The sequence below is a fragment of the Monodon monoceros genome, unplaced genomic scaffold, assembly GCF_005190385.1.
Source record: "Monodon monoceros isolate NGI ecotype Baffin Bay Population unplaced genomic scaffold, NGI_Narwhal_1 Super_Scaffold_18, whole genome shotgun sequence".
Classification (NCBI taxonomy): Eukaryota; Metazoa; Chordata; class Mammalia; order Artiodactyla; family Monodontidae; genus Monodon; species Monodon monoceros.
Genome location: NW_021703774.1, coordinates 123,517,382 through 123,541,038, shown reverse-complemented (window position 1 = coordinate 123,541,038; position 23,657 = coordinate 123,517,382). Strand labels below are relative to the sequence as shown.

The window sequence follows — 23,657 nt, the reverse complement described above, 5'->3', positions numbered from 1 at the left end:
ACTCTCAAGAAACTTTTACACAGATGCAGCAGGATGCCTAAACAAAAATATTCATTTCAGCATTGCAATGACTGACAAACTAAAAACCCCAAATTTCAAGAGTAGTACGGACAAAGTGTGATATATTCATGCAATGGAATACTTAACAGCAATGAAAATGAAGCAACTACACCTCCACAGCACAATATGAGTGAATCTTACAAACAATGCTAAGAAAAAAAAATACAAATGAATGCATATGGCATGATTACATTCACATACAGTAAAAAGCAAGCAAACTAAACAATATTCTTTAGAGATGCAAATAATAGATGGTAAAAATGTAAAGAAAAGTAAGGAAGTGATTACCATAGAAATCAGGACAGTAGTAACTCCCAGGGACAAGGAAGGGAGAGGTGATTTGGGAAAGGTCAAGTGGTGATGTTGGCAATGCTCTATTTCTTGATGTGCAATATGGTTATATAGGTGTTTTTTTAAATAATTGGTTATTATACTGTACATTTTATGCTATATTCACTTTTCATAATGTATGTTATTTCATAATTTTTAATGGTTTAATAAAAAAGGAAAGTGATTATAAAGAGGGCAAGAATGAAGGAAGAAATACCTGTCGGCAAGCTACTATAGTTGACACACAAAGATGATGATGATTTGGATTAGGGTGATGACAGCAGACATGGTGAAAATAGATTAATTCAAGATGAGTTAGAATGAAAAGAGCTTGTTGACATATTGAACTTTGGGGAGGAAGGAAAGGAGAGATCAAGGATTGCTTCTAGGTTTTAGACTTGAGCCAGTTGGCGTAAATTGGTCCAATGTACTGAGAATGGAATGCTGTTGTGGGGAGGGGATGGGAGAGAAAGTTTGAGAGGATGGCTAGGATAGGGAATCATGAGACCAGTTCTGGATATTAGGTTTAAGATGTAATGAGAAGTTTGAGTGGAGATATCAAATAGGTTGTTCAGTGTAGGCACCTGCCCTTCAGAGGATTAGTCTGGATTGAGATATAAATGAAGGATTTAACGGTACCTCTACGGTATTTTAAACCATAGAGATTTAAAATACAGTTGGGTGATCTAATCTGTAAGACTGGATTAGATCACCCAAGGAGAAAGAATGTAGAAGCAGAGGCAGGCTCAGGATTGAGCTCTGAGCAAATACAGTATTTTAAGGATGGAGAAGAGAAATTAAAAAGAGAGACTGAGAAAGGGTGAGATAGCAGAAAAACAGAGTTTTAAGCAGAAGGGAGTGATCAACTAACTATACTGGGACTGAGAGGTGGCAGAAAAATAGCCTTTGGATTTAGCAATATGGAGATCACTGGTACTCTTAATCAGTGTAACTTCAGTAGAATGGTGGAGGCAAGACCAATTTGGAGTAGGTTGAAGTTTAAACAAAAGTTGACAGAGTGGACTTCCCTGGTGGCGCAGTGGTTGAGAGTCCGCCTGCCGATGCAGGGGACGCGGGTTCGTGCCCCGGTCCGGGAAGATCCCACGTGCCGTGGAGCGGCTGGGCCCGTGAGCCATGGCCACTGAGCCTGTTGCATCCGGAGCCTGTGCTCCGCAACGGGAGAGGCCACAACAGTAAGAGGCCCACGTACCGCAAAAAAAAAAAAAAAAAAAAAATGTTGAGGGAGTAGAGACAGTATATGTAAACAAATCTTTTGAGGAATTAGATTACGAAGAGTCACAGAAATGAGGCAATATGGGGCAAGGTGGATTCAAGGAGCCTCAGTCAGGGTTGTTGATGAGCATGACACAATTAGATGGGTTTTTTGATAATGCCAGGGAAAGAAAAACAAAGACAACATAAAACACTCAAATTTTCTGAGGATCTATAACGCTGTTTCCTAGCTCACAGATTCCTGAAATTTCTAGGAAAGTGAGTTCCTTTACAGTCCCTATAAAGTAAATTTCTACTAAGTAAGATGTACAAGCTTGAGTGATTTTTTTAAAACAATTACAAGAAAACTCAGGATTGAGCTGAAAGGAAATCCAGAGATTTTCTTTCCAGAAAAGTAAACATAAAAATATATTCTTAATTTGTGAATTGTACAAATGTCTATTCTGACATTTATCATCTCTTTCTCTTAGGAAATTCTTCTTTATAGCTCACTGACATCTTTCACACTTCAGTTATAACCCATAGGCTTTCAAGCAAATGCTTTCAACAGAAACATCAAATTATAAGAACTTATAAGACAAACATTAATAAATAATAAAGTATTTAATAAAACAACTTCATTAATACATCAAAACAGAGATAAATACACAAAGCATTACCTATTGACTTGATTTCTTGAATTTTTATTTTTGTTGGTACAAAGTGTGGTCTTAAATTTGACTTTTCAAAATCACTCTTTTTAGGTTCAGGCATATTTTTGAAGGAGACATATCTGAAAGAAATAAAATTAATCTAAATTAAAATAATCAGAATATTTACAAAACTAATCTAAAAAATAAATGTGGAGAAATGTGGTCAAGTCCCAGTTATACAGATTTGAATGTTATTGTTTTAATATATTATAGTACAAAGTGTAAAAGATTGGAACTGATTAAGCAGGAGCTAAAAATATTAGTGGTAATCACTGGAAACAGAGAGAGAAAAGTGCTGTTGTCATAGAATTGAGGGCACTCAGGAAACTACTGTTCACAAGCTAATTAACCCTTTTAGAAAAATACATTGGAAATTTGTTAAATGAGATACTGGGGACATTGCCAAGCCTAGTCATAGTGGCGGTTTATGCAGTTAGGGTCAGCTCAGATTCCAGAACAGTGTACTAGGTAGGATCACAGAATCCATTTACTGTAAACAGAAATCTTTCTCCACTAAATTCTTTAACTGACTATTGAGGGTATGTAATTATAATAATTATATAATTTATGATATTTCTGACCTCTAAATGCTATGACTCAGATCTCAGACACTCACCTTTAGTTTATGTCATCCAGTCTCCCACCTTTTATTATCTATAGGTTGATGTCTTCCAGATTTATAGTACAGACCCCAAACTCTTCTCTGAGCTCCAGATTTATATATCCAACAGCTACATGATTTCTGCAGTTAGATATATCATGGGAATTTCAAACATATTCAAAACCAAATGTTTGCTTCCACTTCCTTTCCAATCTGTTCCTTCCCCAGGTTTTCTCATTTCCATTCAGCCAGAGGCTTAGGCCAAAAACTCTGCAATCATCTTTGACTTTTCTTTCTCTCGTTCCCCATTCCCGATATCTCAGCACATCTCATTGGACCTTTCTTTGAAATACATTCCAAATCCAACCACGTCCTTCCTCATCACATCTACCCTAGTCCAAGACCCCTTCATCTCTCATCTGAACTACTTCTCTACATCCCTCGTCTTCTTCTATCTGCTCTCTCTGCTATCACTCTTGTGCCCAGCAGTATTTTCCCAATGCAACCATGGTGGCACCTGTAAAATATAAATGAGACTGTCATTTCCCTCCAACCGTTTCCTGTCACACTGAAATGAAATTCACAATTCTCATTGTAAGACAGAAACTTTCCTCCCAATTCTTGTATTTCCAAGTAGAGGAGCTTCCATTGAATGCCCCTCCAGGCCTCTCTCTGTGCATCCCTTTACCCCTCTCCCCCACATGGAAGCAGAGTGAGTTTTTTGGCTGTTTGGCTTAAGGAAAGGAACTTATGCTCCCACGTAAGTACCTTGGCCCTTGCTCTCCCCTCTGACTGTAATATTCTTCCCCTAGGTATTGCAAGGTTTACTCACTTAAATCATAAGAGATGTATTTCATAAGTCTTTACTCAAATTTCCATCTCTCCAGAAAGGTCTTTTTGTGCCCCCTCTCATCTAATATAGTAAATTATGGGAATCAATCTTAATTCTGTTAATTTACTATATTTTTCTTCATAGCATTTATCACTAGTGAATGTATATTATACATTCATTTGCTTGTTTATTTGTTATCTGTCTCTCCACCTTATCCTAGAATGCAAATTGAGGGCAGGGTCTTTGTTTTAGTCACTGTTGTATTCCTAGCACCTAGAACAGTGACTGGCACATAGTACACGTACAATAAATATTTGTTGAATGTATGAATTGTTTTGGTAAATTTTGATTGAACTCTCTTATAATCTTACAATTTCCAATGAGTTTTCAGTTTATTCTCTTTAGGTTTTTCAATAAACAATCATTTAATCTTCATAAAATAATTTATCTGTTCCTTTCAAAACATTTAAATTTGTATATTATGTTGTTATTTAATATCATTGGCAAGTACTTCCAGAATAGTTTGTTATACTAGTGAGAACGGGCATCCCTCTGTTTCTAATTTAAATGGGAATGTGTCAAAGATTCCACCCTAATGTTGTTGGCTAAATAGTCTTGTTAAGGAGGTGATTTTTTTATCCTTGTCTTACTAAGGTATTTTTTCAAATACACTTGCAGAATATATAGAGATGTTCAGATATGGATTTCCTTACAGTGAACCAAAGAGCATGGGCTTTGAGGTTAGACCATACTTTGCAACTAAACTCTATGTAAACTTCTGCAGAATATTGAGTTTCTCTGAATCTCAGTCCCTCATATGCCAACTGAGGGCAATATTTACCTCTTGGGGTTGTTATAAGAATTATTTACATTAGATAGGCACCCGCCGCTCACTGCAGCCACGGGGTGACGCCTTTTGCCCCAGGGATCTCCCCACTACCCCGCGCCTTGGGACCTCCTGTTGAAGGCATGGGCGTTATCAAGACCCAGCGGAAGCCAGAGGAAGGGAGGAGAGAGAAGGTGATAAATTCCAGAATCACTCATTCATCCCCACGCGGCAATTCCGGGGAAAACCTATGCGTGGTAGTGGATGTGGCTTTTTTTTCCTTTTCCTGCCCCCTCTCAGCCCTAATCCCCACCGTCTGTTCGCTACCACAGATAGAACCCTCTGTTGGATGAAATAAAATCAAACACTGGGCCTTCAAATAACAAACAAACAAAAAACATTAGATAATAGTGAAATGTAATAAAATAATTAGGAGGTGATGAGTTTTATCTTTTTTAGTATGTCACTGAATTTTTAGCTTACATATTTAATTTAAATAATGACTGTGTTTCATAACCATCTAACAAAATCCCTGAAGATTCAACAATCAGCTCTAACAAATTGTTGGGAGCTGGCTCTAGCACACCAATGATCCCATACCAGAAGAAAAAAAAAATTAAAAGAGGGAAGAAGAGGAGGCGCGCTAGAGGAAGACCACACCCATCTCCCACTTACAGGTCAGGACAGGAAGAATCAAATTGCTGGCCATACCCCTTTTCATTTCAGGTCACTAAACTGGCTGATATGGGGGAAGGGGAAACCTCAACTAATACGTGGGATCAAAATACTAAACTGGTCAGACTTTTAATAACCAAAAATGATCAGAGTGAAATTGGAGAAATAAATATAAAACTGCTTTATGTTTTATGTTCCCAAGTTGAGAAAGGCAGTGAAACAGTTAAGCTAATATTTTTATTTTAGATTTTTAAAAAATCTATATTTATAAGCGAGATACTGCAATGGTTTTATATTCTTGTGGTCAGACTTGAGGTTCAAAGCTATCTTTATAAAAAGAATTGGAACTATTCCATCTCTATGCTCAGAAACCATTTAAATACTTCTTTGAAACGTTGGAGTCACCCTGACACAGCTTCAAGACGCTGCATTTTTTTTGTTTTTTCTTAATAAATTATTTTATTTCATTTATTTTTGGCTGTGTTGGGTCTTCGTTGCTGCGCACGGGCTTTCTCTAGTTGTGGTGAGCGGGAGTTACTCTTCGTTGCGGTGTGCAGGCATCTCATTGCAGTGGCTTCTCTTGTTGTGGAGCACGGGCTCTAGGCACGTGGGCTTTAGTAGTTGTGGAACGTGGGCTCAGTAGTTGTGGCTCGTGGGCTCTAGAGCGCAGGCTCAGTAGTTGGTGGCACACGGGCTTAGTTGCTCCGTGGCATGTGGGATCTTCCTGGACCAGGGCTTGAACCCGTGTCCCCTGCATTGGCAGGCAGATTCTTAACCACTGCACCACCAGGGAAATCCAAGACACTGCTTTTGTAAAAGGCAGTTCTTTGACAATTTCTCAAAATTTTCTAGTTATTGATTTAGTTACATTTTCTTTTTCTTCTTGATTCTATTTTCACCATTCATATTTTCCCAGATTATCCACTAACAGACTCATGTTTCAAAGCAGCTCAGTTATATGAAGTACTCATTATAATTATTTTAATTTCTTCTACGTCCATCGTCATAGCTCCTTTCTCATTACTAATATTGTGCCTTTATGTTGTCTGTTTCTTCTCTTCAATTTCTTAAATTATGGTCATTTTAACATTCTTTGGGGAGGTCTTAAACATGCTAATTTTGCAACATATTCTTAAAGATTCAGTGTGCTTATGAGAGGAAAGCCAAAGTCTGGTGGAAGTACTGGGAGATGACAGCTTTTTTTTTTTTTACATCTTTATTGAAGTATAATTGCTTTACAGTGGTGTGTTGGTTTCTGCTTTATAACAAAGTGAATCAGCTATACATATACATATATCCCTATATCTCCTCAATCTTGCATCTCCCTCCCATCCTCTCTATCCCACTCCTCTAGGTGGTCACAAAGCACCAAGCTGATCCCCTGTGCTATGCAGCTGCTTCCCACTAGCTTTCTATTTTATATTTGATAGTGTATATATGTCCATGCCACTCTCACTTCATCCCAGCTTACCCTTCCCCCTCCCTGTGTACTCAAGTCCATTCTCTACGTCTGCGTCTTTATACCTGTTCTGCCCCTAGGCTCTTCAGAACCTTTTTTTTTTCTTTAGAATCCATATATATGTGTTAGCATATGGCATTTGTTTTTCCCTTTATGACTTACTTCACACTGTGACAGTCTCTACGTCCATCAACCTCACTACAAATAACTCAATTTCATTTCTTTTTACGGCTGAGTAGTAGTCCATTGTATATATGTGCCACATCTTCTTTATCCATTCATCTGTTGATGGACACTTAGGTTGCTTCCATGTCCTGCCTATTGTAAATAGAGCTGCAATGAACATTGTGGTACATGACTCTTTTTGAATTATGGTTTTCTCTGGGTATATGCTTAGTAGAGGGGTTGCTGGGTGGTTTGGTAGTTCTATTTTTAGTTTTTTAAGGAACCTGCATACTGTTCTCCATAGTGGCTGGATCAATTTACATTCCCACCAACAGTGCAGGAGGGTTCCCTTTTCTCCACACCCTCTCCAGCATTTATTGTTTGTAGATTTTTTGATGATGGCCATTCTGACTGATGTGAGGTTATACCTCATTGTAGTTTTGATTTGCATTTCTCTGATGATTAGTGATATTGAGCATCCTTTCATGCATTTGTTGGCAATCTGTATATCTTCTTTGGAGAAATGTCTATTTAGGTCATCTGCCCATTTTTGGATTGGGTTGTTTGTTTTTTTGATATTGAGCTGCATGAGCTGCTTGTAAAATTTAGAGATTAATCCTTTGTCAGCTGCTTCATTTGCAAATATTTTCTCCCATTCTGAGGGTTGTCTTTTCATCTTGTTTATGGTTTCCTTTGCTGTGCAAAAGCTTTGAAGTTTCACTAGGTCCCATTTGTTTATTTTTGTTTTTATTTCCATTTCTCTAGGAGGTGGGTCAAAAAGGATCTTGCTGTGATTTATGTCATAGACTGTTCTGCCTACATTTTCCTCTAAGAGTTTTATAGTGTCTGGCCTTACATTTAGGCCTTTAATCCATTTTGAGTTTATTTTTGTGTATGGTGTTAGGGAGGTTTCTAACTTCATTCTTTTTTTTTTTAATTTTAATTTATTTTTGGCTGCATTGGGTCTTTGTTGCTGCGTGCAGGCTTTCTCCAGTTGCCGCGAGCGGGGCTACTCTTTGTTGTGTCGCACGGGCTTCTCATCGCACTGGCTTCTCTTGTTGTGGAGCATGGGCTCTAGGCGTGAGGACTTCAGTAGCTGTGGCTTGTGGGCTCTAGAGAGCAGGCTCAGTAGTTGTGGCACACGGGCTTAGTTGCTCCGCGGCATGTGGGATCTTCCTAGACCAGGGATCTAACCCGTGTCCCCTGCGTTGGCAGGCAGACTCTCAACCACTGTGCCACCAGGGAAGTCCCTAACTTCATTCTTTTACATGTAGCTGTCCAGTTTTCCCAGAAAAGAGGCTGTCTTTTCTCCATTGTATATTCTCGCCTGCTTTATCAAAAGTAAGGTGACCATATGTGTGTGGGTTTAATCTCTGGGCTTTCTATCCTATTCCATTGATCTATTTTCCTTTTTTTGTGCCAGTACCATACTGTCTTGATTCCTGTAGCTTTGTAGTATAGTTTGAAGTCCAGGAGCCTGATTCTTCCAGCTCTGTTTTTCTTTCTCAAGACTGCTTTGGCTATTCAGAGTCTTTTGTGTTTCCATACAAATTGTGAAATTTTTTTGTTCTATTTCTGTGAAAAATGCCACTGGTAGTTTGATAGGGATTGCATTGAATCTGTAAATTGCTTTGGGTAGTAATTTTCACAATATTGATTCTTCCAATCCAACAACATGGTATATCTCTCCATCTGTTTGTATCATCTTTAATTCCTTTCATCAGTATCTTATAGTTTACTGCATACAGGTCTTTTGTCTCCTTAGGTAGGTTTATTCCTGGTATTTTATTCTTTTTGTTGCAATGGTAAATGGGAGTGTTTCCTTAATTTCTCTTTTAGATTTTTCATCATTAGTATATAGGAATGCAAGAGAATTCTGTGCAATAATTTTGTATCCTGCTACTTTGCCACATTCATTGATTAGCTCTAGTAGTTTTCTGGTAGCATCTTTAGGGTTCTCTATGTATAGTATCATGTCATCTGCAAACGGTGACAGCTTTACTTCTTTTCTGATTTGGATTCCTTTTATTTCTTTTCCTTGTCTGATTGCTATGGCTAAAACTTCCAAAACTATGTTGAATAATAGTGGTGAGAGTGGGCAACCTTGTCTTGTTCCTGATCTTAGAGGAAATGGTTTCAGTTTTTCACCATTGAGAATGATGTTGGCTGTGGGTTTGTCGTATATGGCCTTTATTATGTTGAGGTAAGTTCCCTCTATGCCTACTTTCTGGGGGGTTTTATCATAAATTGGTGTTGAATTTTGTCAAAAGCTTTTTCTGCATCCATTGTGAGGATCATATGGTTTTTCTCCTTCGATTTGTTAAGATGGTGTATCACATTGGTTGATTTGCATATATTGAAGAATCCTTGCATTCCTGGGATAAACCCTACTTGGTCATGGTGTATGATCCTTTTAATGTGCTGTTGGGTTCTGTTTGCTAGTATTTTGTTGAGGATTTTTGCATCTATGTTCATCAGTGATATTGGCCTGTAGTTTTCTTTCTTTGTGACATCTTTGTCTGGTTTTGGTATCAGGGTGATGGTGGCCTGGTAGAATGAGTTGGGGAGTGTTCCTCCCTCTACTATATTTTGAAAGACTTTAAGAAGGATAGGTGTTATCTCTTCTCTAAATGTTTGGTAGAATTCGCCTGTGAAGCCTTCTTGCCCTTGGCTTTTTTTTGTTGGAAGATTTTTAATCGCAGTCTCAATTTCATTACTTGTGACTGGTCTGTTTATATTTTCTATTTCTTCCTGGTTCAGTCTGTTTATATTTTCTATTTCTTCCTGGTTCAGTCTCGGAAGTTTGTACTTTTCTAAGAATTTGTCCATTTCTTCCAGGTTGTCCATTTTATTGGCATATAGTTGCTTGCAGTAATCTCTCATGATCCTTTGTATTTCTGCAGTGTCAGTTGTTTCTTCTCCTTTTTCATTTCTAATTCTGTTGTTTTGAGTCTTCTCCCTTTTTTTCTTGATGAGTCTGGCTAATGGTTTATCAATTTTGTTTATCTTCTCAAAGAACCAGCTTTTAGTTTTATTGATCTTTCCTATTGTTTCCTTCATTTCTTTTTCATTTATTTCTAATCTGATCTTTATGATTTCTTTCCTTCTGTTAACTTTGGGGTTTTTTGTTCTTCTTTGTCTAATTGCTTTAGGTGTAAGGTTAAGTTGTTTATTTGAGATGTTTCTTGTTTCTTGAGGTAGGATTGTATTGCTATAAACTTCCTTATTAGAACTGCTTTTGCTGCATCCCATAGGTTTTGGGTCGTCATGTTTTTATTGTCATTTGTTTCTAGGTATTTTTTGATTTCCTCTTTGATGTCTTCAGTGATCTCTTGGTTATTAAGTAGTGTATTATTTAGCCTCCATGTATTTGTATTTTTTACAGATTTTTTTCCTGTAATTGATATCTAATCTCATAGCATTGTGGGATCTTCACGGACCGGGGCACGAACCCGTGTCCCCTGCATCGGCAGGCGGACTCTCAACCACTGAGCCACCAGGGAAGCCCAGCACTGGGTTTTCATAGAATATGAGGAATGGAACTGGAGTTATAAATTTGGTAGGTTAGTTCACTAGCATAAATTTATAAATCTGTTTTTTGTAAGTTGTATTGGTTTGGGGCTGCTCGAATGTTTAAAAATTCATCCTTTTCCCTCTCCCACTTTTTTTGTCTTATAGTTAGAAAAATTCCCTGTGAAATTATATCCTGTTGCAGTTGACTTAAAGGGAATACAAGTAAAGGCCTTGATTTGTGCTGCATGGGCTGGAATTAAAGGAAGGCTGCTGCATGTGTCTGGGATGGACCATTGAAGTGGCACTGGCAAAGGAAGAAACCCAGAGAAAAGTACAGCTCAGATGGGAGGATGGGGGTAGAGCTAAAGCTGTCTCTTCCCAACTTGAAATCTCTTATGGACCACTTACATGGTAATTCTTTGGAATGTTCTATGTTTTTATAGAACAGCCACTTTGAGATGGAAGTCCAGAATTTCATTCAGACACCATGGGAAAATTTCAAATGCATTTTTGTGTAATAAAGATACCCAGTTTGGATCTTTATTTTATTCATATTTAATTTAAATTTGGATAAAAATATTTCTCCAAGTCCATCAGAAAGAATAAATAAGTAGTTTACATTCTAAAGTCTTTCATGTCCAAACACTTGTCTTTCTTTTGTTCTCAAATATAAATGATGATTCATCCAAATAGCAGATTCCTGGATTGCCATTTTGTTAGAAGTTGAAAATGGTTTACTATTTTCTAGTCTCAGAGATGCAGATGAGACATATGAAACTGATTTGCTATCCTTTCCTTTGTAATTAACCGCTTTTTTCCTGTGCCTTTGGAATTGGGTAATTTCACCATAAGTCTAGCACTTAGTAACACTTTTGATTTGAAGATTCAAGTCTGTCTTAAACAAAGGGCACTTTTTTCTTATATTTCTTTGATTATTTCCTCACCATCTGTTTCTTACTCTCCTGCTTTATGTATTAAATATATATTTTCATACTGAGTATCCTGAATGTATCTACATGTCTCTTTTCTAACTGATTTCCATTTTTTGGTGTTTTTATAAGATTGTGCCTTTATTTGATCTTCTAGATTACCAATTCAGTCTTCATCTGTATTCTATTTTTAATTTCCCTACTCAGTTTTTGATTCAAAAATGTCTATTTTTTTTAAATACCCTTTTCTCCTGTTTACTGTCCTTAAGAGAGATATTTTCTAAAGTTCTCTTCTGTTTCCTCCCATAAGTCTGCCTCGTTAGGAGTCAGGTACCTGTTCTGATTGTTTGGCTTCATCTCCATCCTTCATGTGAGTCCCCTTAAATGACCTGTGGTTTCTCTTTACTCATTTCAGTGAGTGTGGGTTCCTGCAGCACCTATGAAGGTCAGGCTATTTGGGACTCAGGTAGTATCAGGCGGTGAGAGAAGATTCTTTTGCAGTGATCAGTGGTAAACAAGCTGTCATGAGAGGGTCTCACATGGCAGCTGAGGGAGTGAGAAATGAAGAGGCCTCCAGAAATGGTTCTCAAACCTCTAGTTGTATATTAGAACCATCCGGGGCGCTCTGAAAAAGCACCTATGCCCAGACTCTTCCCTACTAGTTAAATCACAATCTCTAGGGCAGGGCTCAGTGCATTTTCCAAATACCCTGAAGTGAGCAGCCACCGCTGAGAAGCTTTGTGGGAGAGTCTCAGGTTTCTCCAGGTATGAGCAATAAGTGGGAGCCTTCTTCCAGCTGCAGGGAAGAGGAAGCATCCAGCCCAGAAGTGAAGCTCTCTCCACAGACAGCTGGAGGAGGCAAGGCTGTTACCTGCCCAGAATCCTCGTGGGGCCTTTAAGGAGCCTGTGCCCAGGTAAGGGAGAAGTTGTGTGGGTAGCAGCAAGCAAGGCATGAATCTCTGTTTTCACTTACTTAAATGCCTCCTTCTCCTTCCTGCTCCCGTCCCTCTCCAACCCACCTACCTATTATGTCACACTTTACCTAGGATTTTATCGTTGAAATGATTGCCATATGTAAACATGGTTCGTGTATCTCATTACTATCTTATTTATTTATTTATTTTTGGCTGTGTTGGGTGTTTGTTGCTGCACGCGGGCTTTCTCTAGTTGCAGCGAGCGGGGTCTACCCTTCGTTGCGGTGTGCGGGCTTCTCATGTGGAATTTGACCAATTAAATTTCACTGTAGGCTGTTACCATATTCTCTATATTTCATTATCTTTCCTGTATGCAAGTTTATCCTTCTGTCGTAAAAATACTTCTGAAAGGAATATTATTTTGAATTTATTTTTAGGAAAATAATTCTTCTAATGAGAAGCCCCTATTAATCTAAATCTGTCTACTTACTCCTAAATTGTTTCCTAGTTCTTACCACTTAGTAAATGGTAAAGTTGCCATTTTCATCTGATAATCCAGTACTGAATGCTTAGGTACTGAAGAACTCACTTTGTTTCTCTTTAAACATTTCTTATGTTCCAGGTAATTTTCTAAAATGAGTATGGCTCTTCTCTTTTTTTTTTTCGGTACGCGGGCCTCTCACTGTTGTGGCCTCTCCCGTTGCGGAGCACAGGCTCCGGACGCGCAGGCTCAGCAGCCACGGCTCACGGGCCCAGCCGCTCCGCGGCATGTGGGATCTTCCCGAACCGGGGTACAAACCCATGTCCCCTGCATCGGCAGGCAGACCCTCAACCACTGCGCCACCAGGGAAGCCCGAGTATGGCTCTTCTGTAAAAGGTCCAATTATGAAAAGTTTCAAAGAAGAGTAGATTTGGTGTTTATTGACAAATCTTAAAGACTATATACAAATGAAAGGCAAAAGACTGAGATTTTTGAATGATTATAAAACTCTCTCTGTATCAGGAAAGTAATCTTAGGAAGGTCCTTCCAGCAAATTCTGGGTATTTGTGGCCATCAACTTTATCAGTTCTCTTTTATCTGAGAAAAATGCAGAAATGCTGAGATAACAGTTACATGGAAAAGATGTCTCTGGGATTAACTGAAAAAGAAGCCCTATGCATTTTAATGGTTTTCAATCCTAGCTTTATGTAAGAATCATCTGGGAAAATCTTTAAAATAGTAATGCCTGGGACCTACTCCAAACTAATTAAAGTTGAATCCAATTACTTTAAAGCTTCCCAGGTAATACTAACATGCAGGTGGGTTGAAAACCACTGCTCTGAAAACAAAGCTCAGCTACAAATCAGGTAGCACCAGGTTGAGCGTTGCTATGATATTAAGCAAGCCAAGGAGAAACATGGAACCGATGTCAGTGTTGGGCAGCATGGTTATAGTGGGACACAGCTAGAGGAGGGACTCATCCAGCTAGAGGATAATGACCCTGGACCATCAGTGTCAGCATCACCTGGAAACTTACTAGACATGCAAATTATTAGGCCCCAGCCCAGACCTACAGAATCAAAAACTCTGTCAGTGGGGGCCCCCAATCTGTGTTTTAACTAGTCCTCCATGTTTGAGAACCACTGGGCTAGAGCAGGGTTTCTCCATCATTACTGTCCATGGGAATCACCTGGGGGATCTTGTTAACTGCAGCTGTCATCTGGGATGGGGTCAGAGACTCTGCATTTCAAACAAGCTGCCAGGTGATGCCAATGCTGCTGGATGGAAGACAACACTTTGAATAGCAAGAGACCAGAGATCAAAAATGAAAGAGGCATGCAGTTACCAGGAGTTACTATGGTACTGGTGGTGGTAGTTATGATGTAAGGTTTAGGCTGAGCTGAAAGCTGTGTGACTCAGATCTGACATCTTGGCTCAGTGTAGGAGTGAGGTTTGTGAGCACCGGTGGAGGCTGGTATCCTGTTATAATTAACGTAACTGATAAGACCAGGAGCTGCATCTCAAGATTGGGAGGAATTAAATCTGTGCAATATAGCCAGTGCAATCAGCATATCATTGTTGATATGGGGAAACTTACCGCCTTGTGCTCTGTTATTTAAGTAATCGTTCCGCTATGGCTTAAAAAGGACTCACCGCAAGATGACTGGCTTCCTAGAACAGGCAGTTTCTGGAGATACTATAAATTCTAATAAAAGGTTTGGTTCTCTGAGGAGCCCCCATAATTTTTAATGACCTCTTTTGCTATTTAATGATATTTCTAAAATCCAAATCTGAGTATGCACTGCCCTGTTTAAACCCTGCAGCAGTTCCTCACTGAAGGAGATTGGCCAGAGTGCTTTACCTGGCTCATAAGGCCTTGGTGATCTGGCCTTTATTTACCCCTTTAGCCTCATTTCTTACCAATCCATCTCCAGTCTCTACCCCATATCCCTTTCAAGTCTAGCAACACTGAACTACTTTTTGGTTCCTCAAATGAGCTGGGCTTTCCTTTGCCTCTGGCTGACCCTTTGTTCATGTTATTGCCTTGGCCTGGAATCAATTTCTCTTAAATCTTGTTGCGTCTTCACTAACTCTCTGGGTCTCACCTGAGGGGCCACCTCCTCTAGGAAACTTGCAGATCCTCACGTTAGGAATCTCTCTGTGGCAACTGGTGTTTGCCCGTTCGCTTATCTGAATCTCCATTGAAGAGATAATATTTCACTCTTGCTGTCACATGCCTAGAGTATAGTAGTCACTCAGTAAACACTTGTAGAATAAAATCAATAAATTAAAATTACAGTCATATGGGATAGCAGAGCTACTATTAATGAAAATTAAAATGAAGTTGTCTGTAAGAATTCTTTATTTGAACTTGGTTTAGGGCCAATCATTCAAGCATGAGTGACAGTACAAAATTGCCAAAAAGCTACTTGAAGAGAGGCAACTGTTAGAAGTGGTCTTAAAAGCGAAACTCGGAGCCTAGATATGCTGCCAGTTGGACTTATCTGTATGTACTAGATCCTCTTAATTTCTTCAACCAAATTTTCTTTCTTTTCGCCTAGGTTACACCCTAATTCTTGTGTAAATTCTTGACATTTTCCTGTACTTGTGTGTGTGTGTGTGTGTGTGTGTGTGTGTGTGTGTGATAGTTTTGGTCCTCTGAGCACCGAGCAAGCAAAATTTACTTGGTCTTTGAATGTTGAAACTATGTGCCTGTTTGTCTTTATTTTGGACTCTGATTTCAAACTTCAACTCAGCCATACTTAACTCAAAAGGAACATTACTCAGCTATTGATATCCTCACTAAAGACAGGATCAATGATGCCTTTATAAACTACTTATAAACTACAGAAAGGAAAGGGAAAGCAACAGTATCATCCTGGAAAATACTGTCATAAAACACACTGCACGTTATCTTTAAATGTGTCTAATGGGTCATTAGCCATATATTATGTTATCACATAATGGTATACATATATATAAATTCAAAAATATAAATATATACAAATATAAAATATATATAATTACAATTATATAATACATAATATATAATAAGACATTATTTTTCCCTTCTCTACATGCCCAACTTCCATGTTATGCAACTTTTTCTATGTATTATTAAAATATTTTATTTTAACATGGATAGTTCTATAAATGATTTCAAAGTAAAAGTATTGGCTTTTATCGGCTGTACATAAAAACAAAGTAGTAGTGAAAGAAGTTTGTGATAAAGCTGAATTACATAAACCACTAATATTTATTTGTGTTAGGAACAAACTCCTTTTTCTTATGGCTGCACAATGGAAACATGTGCTGACATCCTGGTAAATCATAAACAACAAAAATCTGAGTAAACTGTATTTTGAGTCCAAATGATCTTGTTTTACTTTAGATTAAGACATATTTGTCCAATTGTCTTCTAGACACCATCACCTGGATGCCCCACAGGCATCTAAAACTTAACATATCCAAAATAAAGCTCAGCATTTCTCACTCTAATCTCCTAGCCACTCCAATCTGCTTTTCATGCTATGGTCTCCACCTCAGTACAAAACACCAAAGTACATCTAGTCACCAAGACCAAAAGCTGGAAATCATTCTGTTGAATGTGGTAGTGGTAAGAGCATAGGCTCGGAAATCAGACTGCTATGTCTAAATCCAGCTTCCGTCATGTGTTAGCTTTGTGACTTTGGGCAAGTTATTTTACCTCATCAAGACTTGGGTTTGGCATCTGTAAAACTGCACTTAATACAATGATTTACTACAGAATAAATGAGGTAAGAACACACTACCACCTATGTCCAACTGATCTGAAGTCCTATTGATTCTGCACCTGGGTATTTCTTTTGTCTGGGCTCTCCTCCACATTTCTGATGCCTAGAAAATTATATAGCATTACATACATACACAATGCCAGTCAAAGACCAATTATTACATAGTCAGGCTACCCCTTGTAAGTACACAGAGAAACTGCCTTACTTAGTTTTCTAGGCCTACTTTTTTTTGCAGTATATTGGTTAAAGTTTGAAGTAAATCCTGAGATTAATTTGGGGCGATATAGTAAAGTTCAAGAAGTCTTTCTTTAAAAATCTGGAATTATAATTACTATATAAAATTATCATCTGCAATAGTGAAATATTATAATAAATATTTTATAAACTAGGAATATTCAGAACGCTAATCTAGCATATTGTAACTCATAACCATTATGAAATATACAAAGCTTACATTTAGTATAGATTGCATAATCTAAGACAAATATAAAATCATGCTTTAAAAGTTCAAAGTGAAAGTTTGAGGTAGTTATGATGATTACCTTTTTGTTTTTTTAATGCCATATGATCTGTCTTTTGTGATCTTTGATTCTGCCTCAGATATGGAGGTAGCAATATCCTTTTCAAATTCCAACTGAAAATCAAATGTCAGGGGTATCACTGAAATCTTTTTCTTTACTTCACTCTGAAGGCAGTTTTTCTGCAGCAAATCCAAAACATAACTCAGTGAAAAAGGGAGCACTTTTCATATAAGGCAAATCCGGTATGGAAAGGACAAAATTAATCTCACTTCATACATACACACACTCACACACAGAATTTATGTGGCAGGCAACAATGGGAAAATAATGCAGACTGAAAATTGGAGGCCTTGTGTACCAACTCTTTTTCTATCTATGAAATGAGGGTGTTGGACTAGATGATCATGAAGGCTCCCTCCAAAATCCAAAGTCCAGAATTTAAGAACGACCTATATATTTAGCAAAGACAATATTGATACATAGAGTTATTGGAACTATAGCTGGCAGCTCTCTCCAACCTGCTCTTCTCCCTGGAGCCACACACATGGTGGAACATGAGCCAGAAATAGAGTTAAGAAAGCAATCGAAAGAGAACTTTGTTCAAATATTTATACAGATGGACTGAAGAGGGAAAAGCGTAAAGCTAAAGAGTGAGTTAAGGAGCCGAAAATCTTCTTTAAAACATTCTCTCAGAGCACAGCACAGAGGCATAAAGAGATAAAAACTTGAAAAAGAAGTCAAAGGATATGGGAACTTCTGCTCCTGCCAGTGAGGGATCAAGTGCTACAGGAATTGTCCTTCTGCTATACACAAGTAGTAAAACCAGCCAAAGTATGTGAAAACAACTACAATCAGGCATTAGGAAACAGGCAGAGCAGGACCATGATCCCTGAAGAAAGGGAAACAAATTAGGTAAACCCTACAATAGCCTAGCTTACTTACTGGAGGCAGTTTCTGGACTGACGCACAAGGAGGGGGAACTTAAACCAAAGCTTGTGGCTCTGACCTTGTTGAGTTGGAGAGACAGACCCTGCACCAGCAATCACACTCTTGGGCATTCACCCCAGAGAAATGAAAACTTACGTTCATACAAAAACCTGTACACAAATATTCATAGCAGTTTTACTTCATCTTATTTTTTTAGCAGCTTCATTTTTAAAAGCAAAATATTGAAAACAACCCAAATGTCCTTCAGTGGGTGAGCAGTTGAAACTCTGTACATCCATATAATGGAATATTACTCAGCAATAAAATTTATATGTTATTTATCATATAAAAGCTATTGCTTCATGCAAAAACTTAGATGGACCTCAGGGGCATAGTGAAATATTCAATCTCAAAATTTTACACACTGAATAATTCCATTTATATACCATTGTCAAAATTACAAAATTATAGATATGGAGAACAGATTAGTCCTTGCTGGGGTTAGAGACAGAGAATTGAGGTGAGGGCATGGATACAAATATAAAGAAGTAACATGAGAGAGTACTTTTATAGGATGGAAGTGTCCTGTGTCTTGATTGTGGTGATTTCTGTAAATCTGTAGTGGGATAAAATTGCATAAAACTACAGACCCAAACGAATGAAGGTTAAAAAATGGTGACAACTCAATAAAGTCTGTAGTCTAGTTAACAGTAATACACCCATGTCAATGTTGGATGTAACTCATACTGGTTTTGCTATTGAACTACAACTCTGTAAGATGTCACTGATAGGGTCAACTGGGTGAAAGGTACGTGGAACTCTTTGTACTATTTCTGCAACTTCCTGTGAGTCTATGATTATTTCAAAATAAATGTTTTTAAAAGATTAAAAAACAATTACCAAAGTGATTTATATACTGTATTTCATTTTTTTGTCAATAGAAAAAAATAGATAATCCACCTTCATAAATGTATATGTATATATGTACATGTATATTTATATTATGGATATTTGTAAGTAAAGATAAATGTATGTATACATACAGATATTCATACTTGTATATCTTTGTAAGAGTACAAAAGATGTGGATGAATAAACCTCAACTGCTAAAATGTGTCTGTCTCAGAGGAAAGGATTAGAGGGAAGAGGCCAAAGACTCTTAATATTTCTTTATATAACTTTCCTTTTGTATAACTTTCTTTATACATATATATATGTTGCTTGTTTCCAAAAGTATAATTTGAAAATTAAGAAAAGGTTTTAAAAATGATTATATATACTTTCAGAAGAATCTCCAGAGAATTTTCTATCAGTAACACATGAATAGTAACACAAAATGAGAAAATATGTGGAAATGCTTTGCCCAAACGAAGCTCCCAGGAAAAGTAAGAATTATTATTACTAATTATAACTTAAAATTTTATGTAAAAGGGAATTTCGTGACAAATTTAATAGATTTATCTCTGATTGTATTTTTTAAAGTATATTACAATTCATTTTAAACAAACAAAAAAAAAGCAATAAACTTTGGGGTATCATCAAAGTCTAAAAGGTTTGCTTTAGTCAAGTTACCCCTGGCTTGCTATTCAAAATTTTGATAGCTATAACAGAATTAATTTATTCCATTTTTCAGTATTCCTTTATTTTCTGAATGAAAGGAGATAATTATGAAAAATTAAAAAGAAACCAAATTATTATTCAAACACCAACGTTTTCATTTTCAAATTGCACATATGTTCATTCACTTAAGAGTTCCTCTCTGTGATGTCTTCCTTGATTTCTCAGACTCTATTGTTCCTTATATATGCCTCATTTATTCACATTGTTATATTATTTTACAAGCCTTTTTGCAACCAAATTAAATTGCTCACATATGGTAAAAAATATGGTGTTTCAGAACTGTATTCTTTATTAATATTTTATATTGGATTTTATAAGAGACTCACCCTTTTTAGTTTAATTATTTTCTATGAACTTTATTTCTAATTTGGTAGCTATACCAAATATTTTCTTCCTTTTAATGAACCAGCTAAACAAGTCTTTATGTTTAACAGGTTAGTAACAACTATAGGAATAGTCACATTTACTATTCGACTGCTTAGGATTCTTTTCTTTTAAATTTACTTATTTTATTTATTTATTTTTGGCTGCATTGGGTCTTTGTTGCTGCGCGCGGGCTTTCTCTAGTTGTGGCAAGCGGGGGCTACTCTTGGTTGCAGTGTGCAGGCTTCTCACTGCGGTGGCTTCTCTTGTTGTGGAGCATGGGCTCTAGGCACACAGGCTTCAGTAGTTGTGGTTCGTGGGCTCTAGAGCACAGGCTCAGTAGTTGTGACGCATGGGCTTAGTTGCTCACCGGCACATGGGATCTTCCCGGACCAGGGCTCAAACCCATGTCCCCTACATGGCAGGCGGATTCTTAACCACTGCACCACCAGGGAAACCCAGGATTTTTTTTTTTAAGCAGGTTAGATACATCACAACCAAATACAGCAGCTAGCTAAAAGTTACCTTGTATGTTTAATTAATTCTTTATAGTATTACATAGATGACTCTTTCAACTAATATAATTATTTGTTTTTTACAAATTGGTTTGTAGCCTCATACTAATGCATCATTAACTAAGAAGTAAAAATCGTTCACATTTGAAATAACCTTTTAATGGAAAATTGAATTTTAGCCTATATTTTACAAACCTTTGCTCTTATGGCCAAGAGTGTCTTTGCTTGCTCATCCAGAATATCTAACTTCTCTAAGATTTTTTTTGCCATTGTCAGTCAGTAAATTCCTATTTTAAAAGGAGGGGAAAAAAATAATAAATCTCCAAAGCAATTAAATTTAAACATATAATCAATTATTTAGGCATAAATTAAGAGATCCACTTTTACAATACTGTTTTAGGTAAAGAAAAGAACTGTACAGATCATGGAATAAACCACAGAATTGTAGAGGTACCCAAGTTTTTTAGATAGAAGCTCATATGATCAGAATTCCCGGAAGCATGTGGGCCCCAGGAATTTTTAAATGTATGATAAAGGTGAGTTGGAGAAAGTTCAAGATTACTGTATGAGAACCAGATGTGACTCATACCTGAAGCAAGGGCATGCAGCTTGATTTATACCTATTTTCTTTTTGTCATGATTTAATTTTAATGAAAGTAAATAAGAAGAGCTCACATTTACAGAGTTAATTACATTCAAATTAAATTGGTCAATGGGGGCTTCCCTGGTGGCGCAGTGGTTGAGAGTCTGCCTGCTGATGCAGGGGACATGGGTTCATGCCCCGGTCCGGGAGGATCCCACATGCCGCGGAGCGGCTGGGCCCGTGAGCCATGGCCGCTGAGCCTGCGCGTCCGGAGCCTGTGCTCCACAACGGGAGAGGCCACAACAGTGAGAGGCCTGCGTACCGAAAATAAATAAGTAAAATAAATTGGTCAATGATCCAAAACTGTTAATACAGCACTTAGAAGACAATCAGTCACACAGAAGGAGCAGCAACCAAACTGGTGAGGTTCTGTTGCCACAATAGTTCTTATTTTCCAGTTAATTAATTTGCTGAAAATTTCATCTGGGGTCAGATGGTCCACATTAGTTTTGGGGACCTGAGTGTTAGACATCAGGACTTGGTCTAATTTATTTCCACTTTCAGATGAGAAAATTAAAAGCCACAGAATACCTTACAATGCAATACAAATAGCTAGGGGCAGAGTGGAGGCAAGGATCAGGAATATTAACCCAAATCTCCCTCTATTTTATTTATTTTAAAAGTTTGAGTAGACATTTATGCATTTGATATATTTTTGCTCTGTGAATTGAATGGGCTCCAGCGGCATTTAAATGTAAAAGTTCACAGAAAACATTGAATTCATTAATATTTCTAATAAATATCAATGTCAACACTAAGGTTCTTTCTAGCCCAAAAAAATTTTATGCGATGTCTCCCATATTGTATATTATTCAATCAATATCACACAGACACAGTAAAGCATGAAAAGACAAGAATTAAGAATCCTATGTCAAAAGCTCATATTATTTTGTACTTGGTTTCTTTTAGCTCTCTTTTCTACTTTCATTCCTTTACTACCTATTGCCCTGGGAGTGAATTCCTGGTGCTCTGCTAGTGTCTTTCCATCCCAGAATGCCCTCTGACATTTTGCTACATCTAAATACTTCACCTCTGTCCCATGATGTAATCCAATGTGACAAAGGGCTTTTGTGGGCTATGAGGCTGCGGGCAGATAGCCTGCCTTGTTGTGAACCACATAACCTTGGGTTGCAGGTTGGAAAGGAGAGAGGCAGGGTAAGGGTGTTAGCACAGTGTGAATGCCTCAGACTCTCTGGGTCTCCTGCAGGAGAGGAGGGGAGAGATTTTGGAAGAGAATAGAGATTATCTGGACACTATATACTGTCTTTTCAGATTCAGGAACCACCCCTCTTATATATCCTAAAAACAACTTCAGGAATTTTAGTTTCTGTGTTTCCCTTAAACATAATATGACTTCAAGTATGGGGAAGGATGCTATATTTCTCACCAAAATTTTATTGGAGACAAAGGTTTCTATTTCTAAATGAAAGAGAGAGGTAAATAACTAGAGGAACCGGCATATTGAAATGAACACATTTCCAAGTTTGGGGAAGGTAAAAATTACATGAGGGAACTGAGACATGCTACTTACTGTGAGAGGGATGGAAAGCAGGTCCTTTTAAAGGGTAAAGTGTCTTATGCATCTTACTTTTAGAGTCCCTCATCTTTAACATCACATCAGAATTTTAAGCTATACCACATCATCCCATTTTTTACACACACACACGCACACAGAGCTGCAATTTGAAAGAATTTTTCGTTTTGATTTAAAATTATTTTGCTATGAGTAAGTTATTTAGCTATGATATGATTTCTGGCAAATCACTGTGCATATCATGAGTTTCTTTGAAGTGAAGAATATGGAATTTGACACTTAATGAAACCGACGGAATGATATTAGTTTCAGTTTTGCAGTTTTATTTTCATATTTTGGAACCAATACTTCCTTTTTCAGTTTGCAAATGCTTTCATAGGTCTTTGGCAATGTGCCAATGGTTCCCAGTGGAGGAAGGGCACTGGGAGAAAGTGGAGGTGAGACTAACACTACAGACTAACTTGCTTGCTTTCATCATTATACCAAGGGTTCCGAGGACCTAGCTGTGTCTCTTCAAGTAAATGCTGAGAGCAAAGGAACATCAGGTCCAATATGACGATGCATCCCAACTGCTTTTGCATGAAGTAAAAACTAATCTTTTGATGCAAAATGCATCTACTGTATTAAACGTTCCTCAATTTGACCTTCTGTATTTCAGTCCTTTCTTTTTTTTGCGGTACGTGGGCCTCTCACTGTTGTGGCCTCTCCCGTTGCGGAGCACAGGCTCTGGAGGCGCAGGCTCAGCGGCCATGGCTCACGGGCCCGGCCACTCCGCGGCATGTGGGATCTTCCCGGACCGGGGCACGAACCCGTGTCCCCTGCATCGGCAGGCGGACTCTCAACCACTGCGCCACCAGGGAAGCCCCCCAGGATCTATTTTTTAAAGCCATTCTGATGCAGCCATTCCCCAAACCAGAATTTTGTCACCACTCTCCTGGAAAACTCCCTCCCATCCTTTCCCTAAGTATACAACAGTCACTTTCTCTTGTATATGCTACATCCTACATATTTTTTTAGTTTTTTTCCTCTTATCCATTCACATTGCTATTGC

The 23,657-nt window shown here is 37.9% G+C and overlaps 1 protein-coding gene across 1 annotated transcript in view; it reads right to left on the bottom strand.

The window, feature by feature from the left end:
• Window positions 1–20,716, bottom strand: part of CUNH1orf141 (chromosome unknown C1orf141 homolog) — a 39,982-nt gene extending 19,266 nt beyond the window's left edge. Inside the window, exons 1-3 of the mRNA XM_029231087.1 lie at window positions 20,625–20,716; window positions 17,026–17,183; window positions 2,283–2,395 (exon numbers count right to left, since the gene is read on the bottom strand). Coding sequence (XP_029086920.1) covers window positions 2,283–2,395; window positions 17,026–17,183; window positions 20,625–20,699 — 346 coding nt within the window. The 5' untranslated portion in view covers window positions 20,700–20,716. The remainder of the gene's footprint in view (window positions 1–2,282; window positions 2,396–17,025; window positions 17,184–20,624) is intronic.
• Window positions 20,717–23,657: the final 2,941 nt, after the last annotated feature.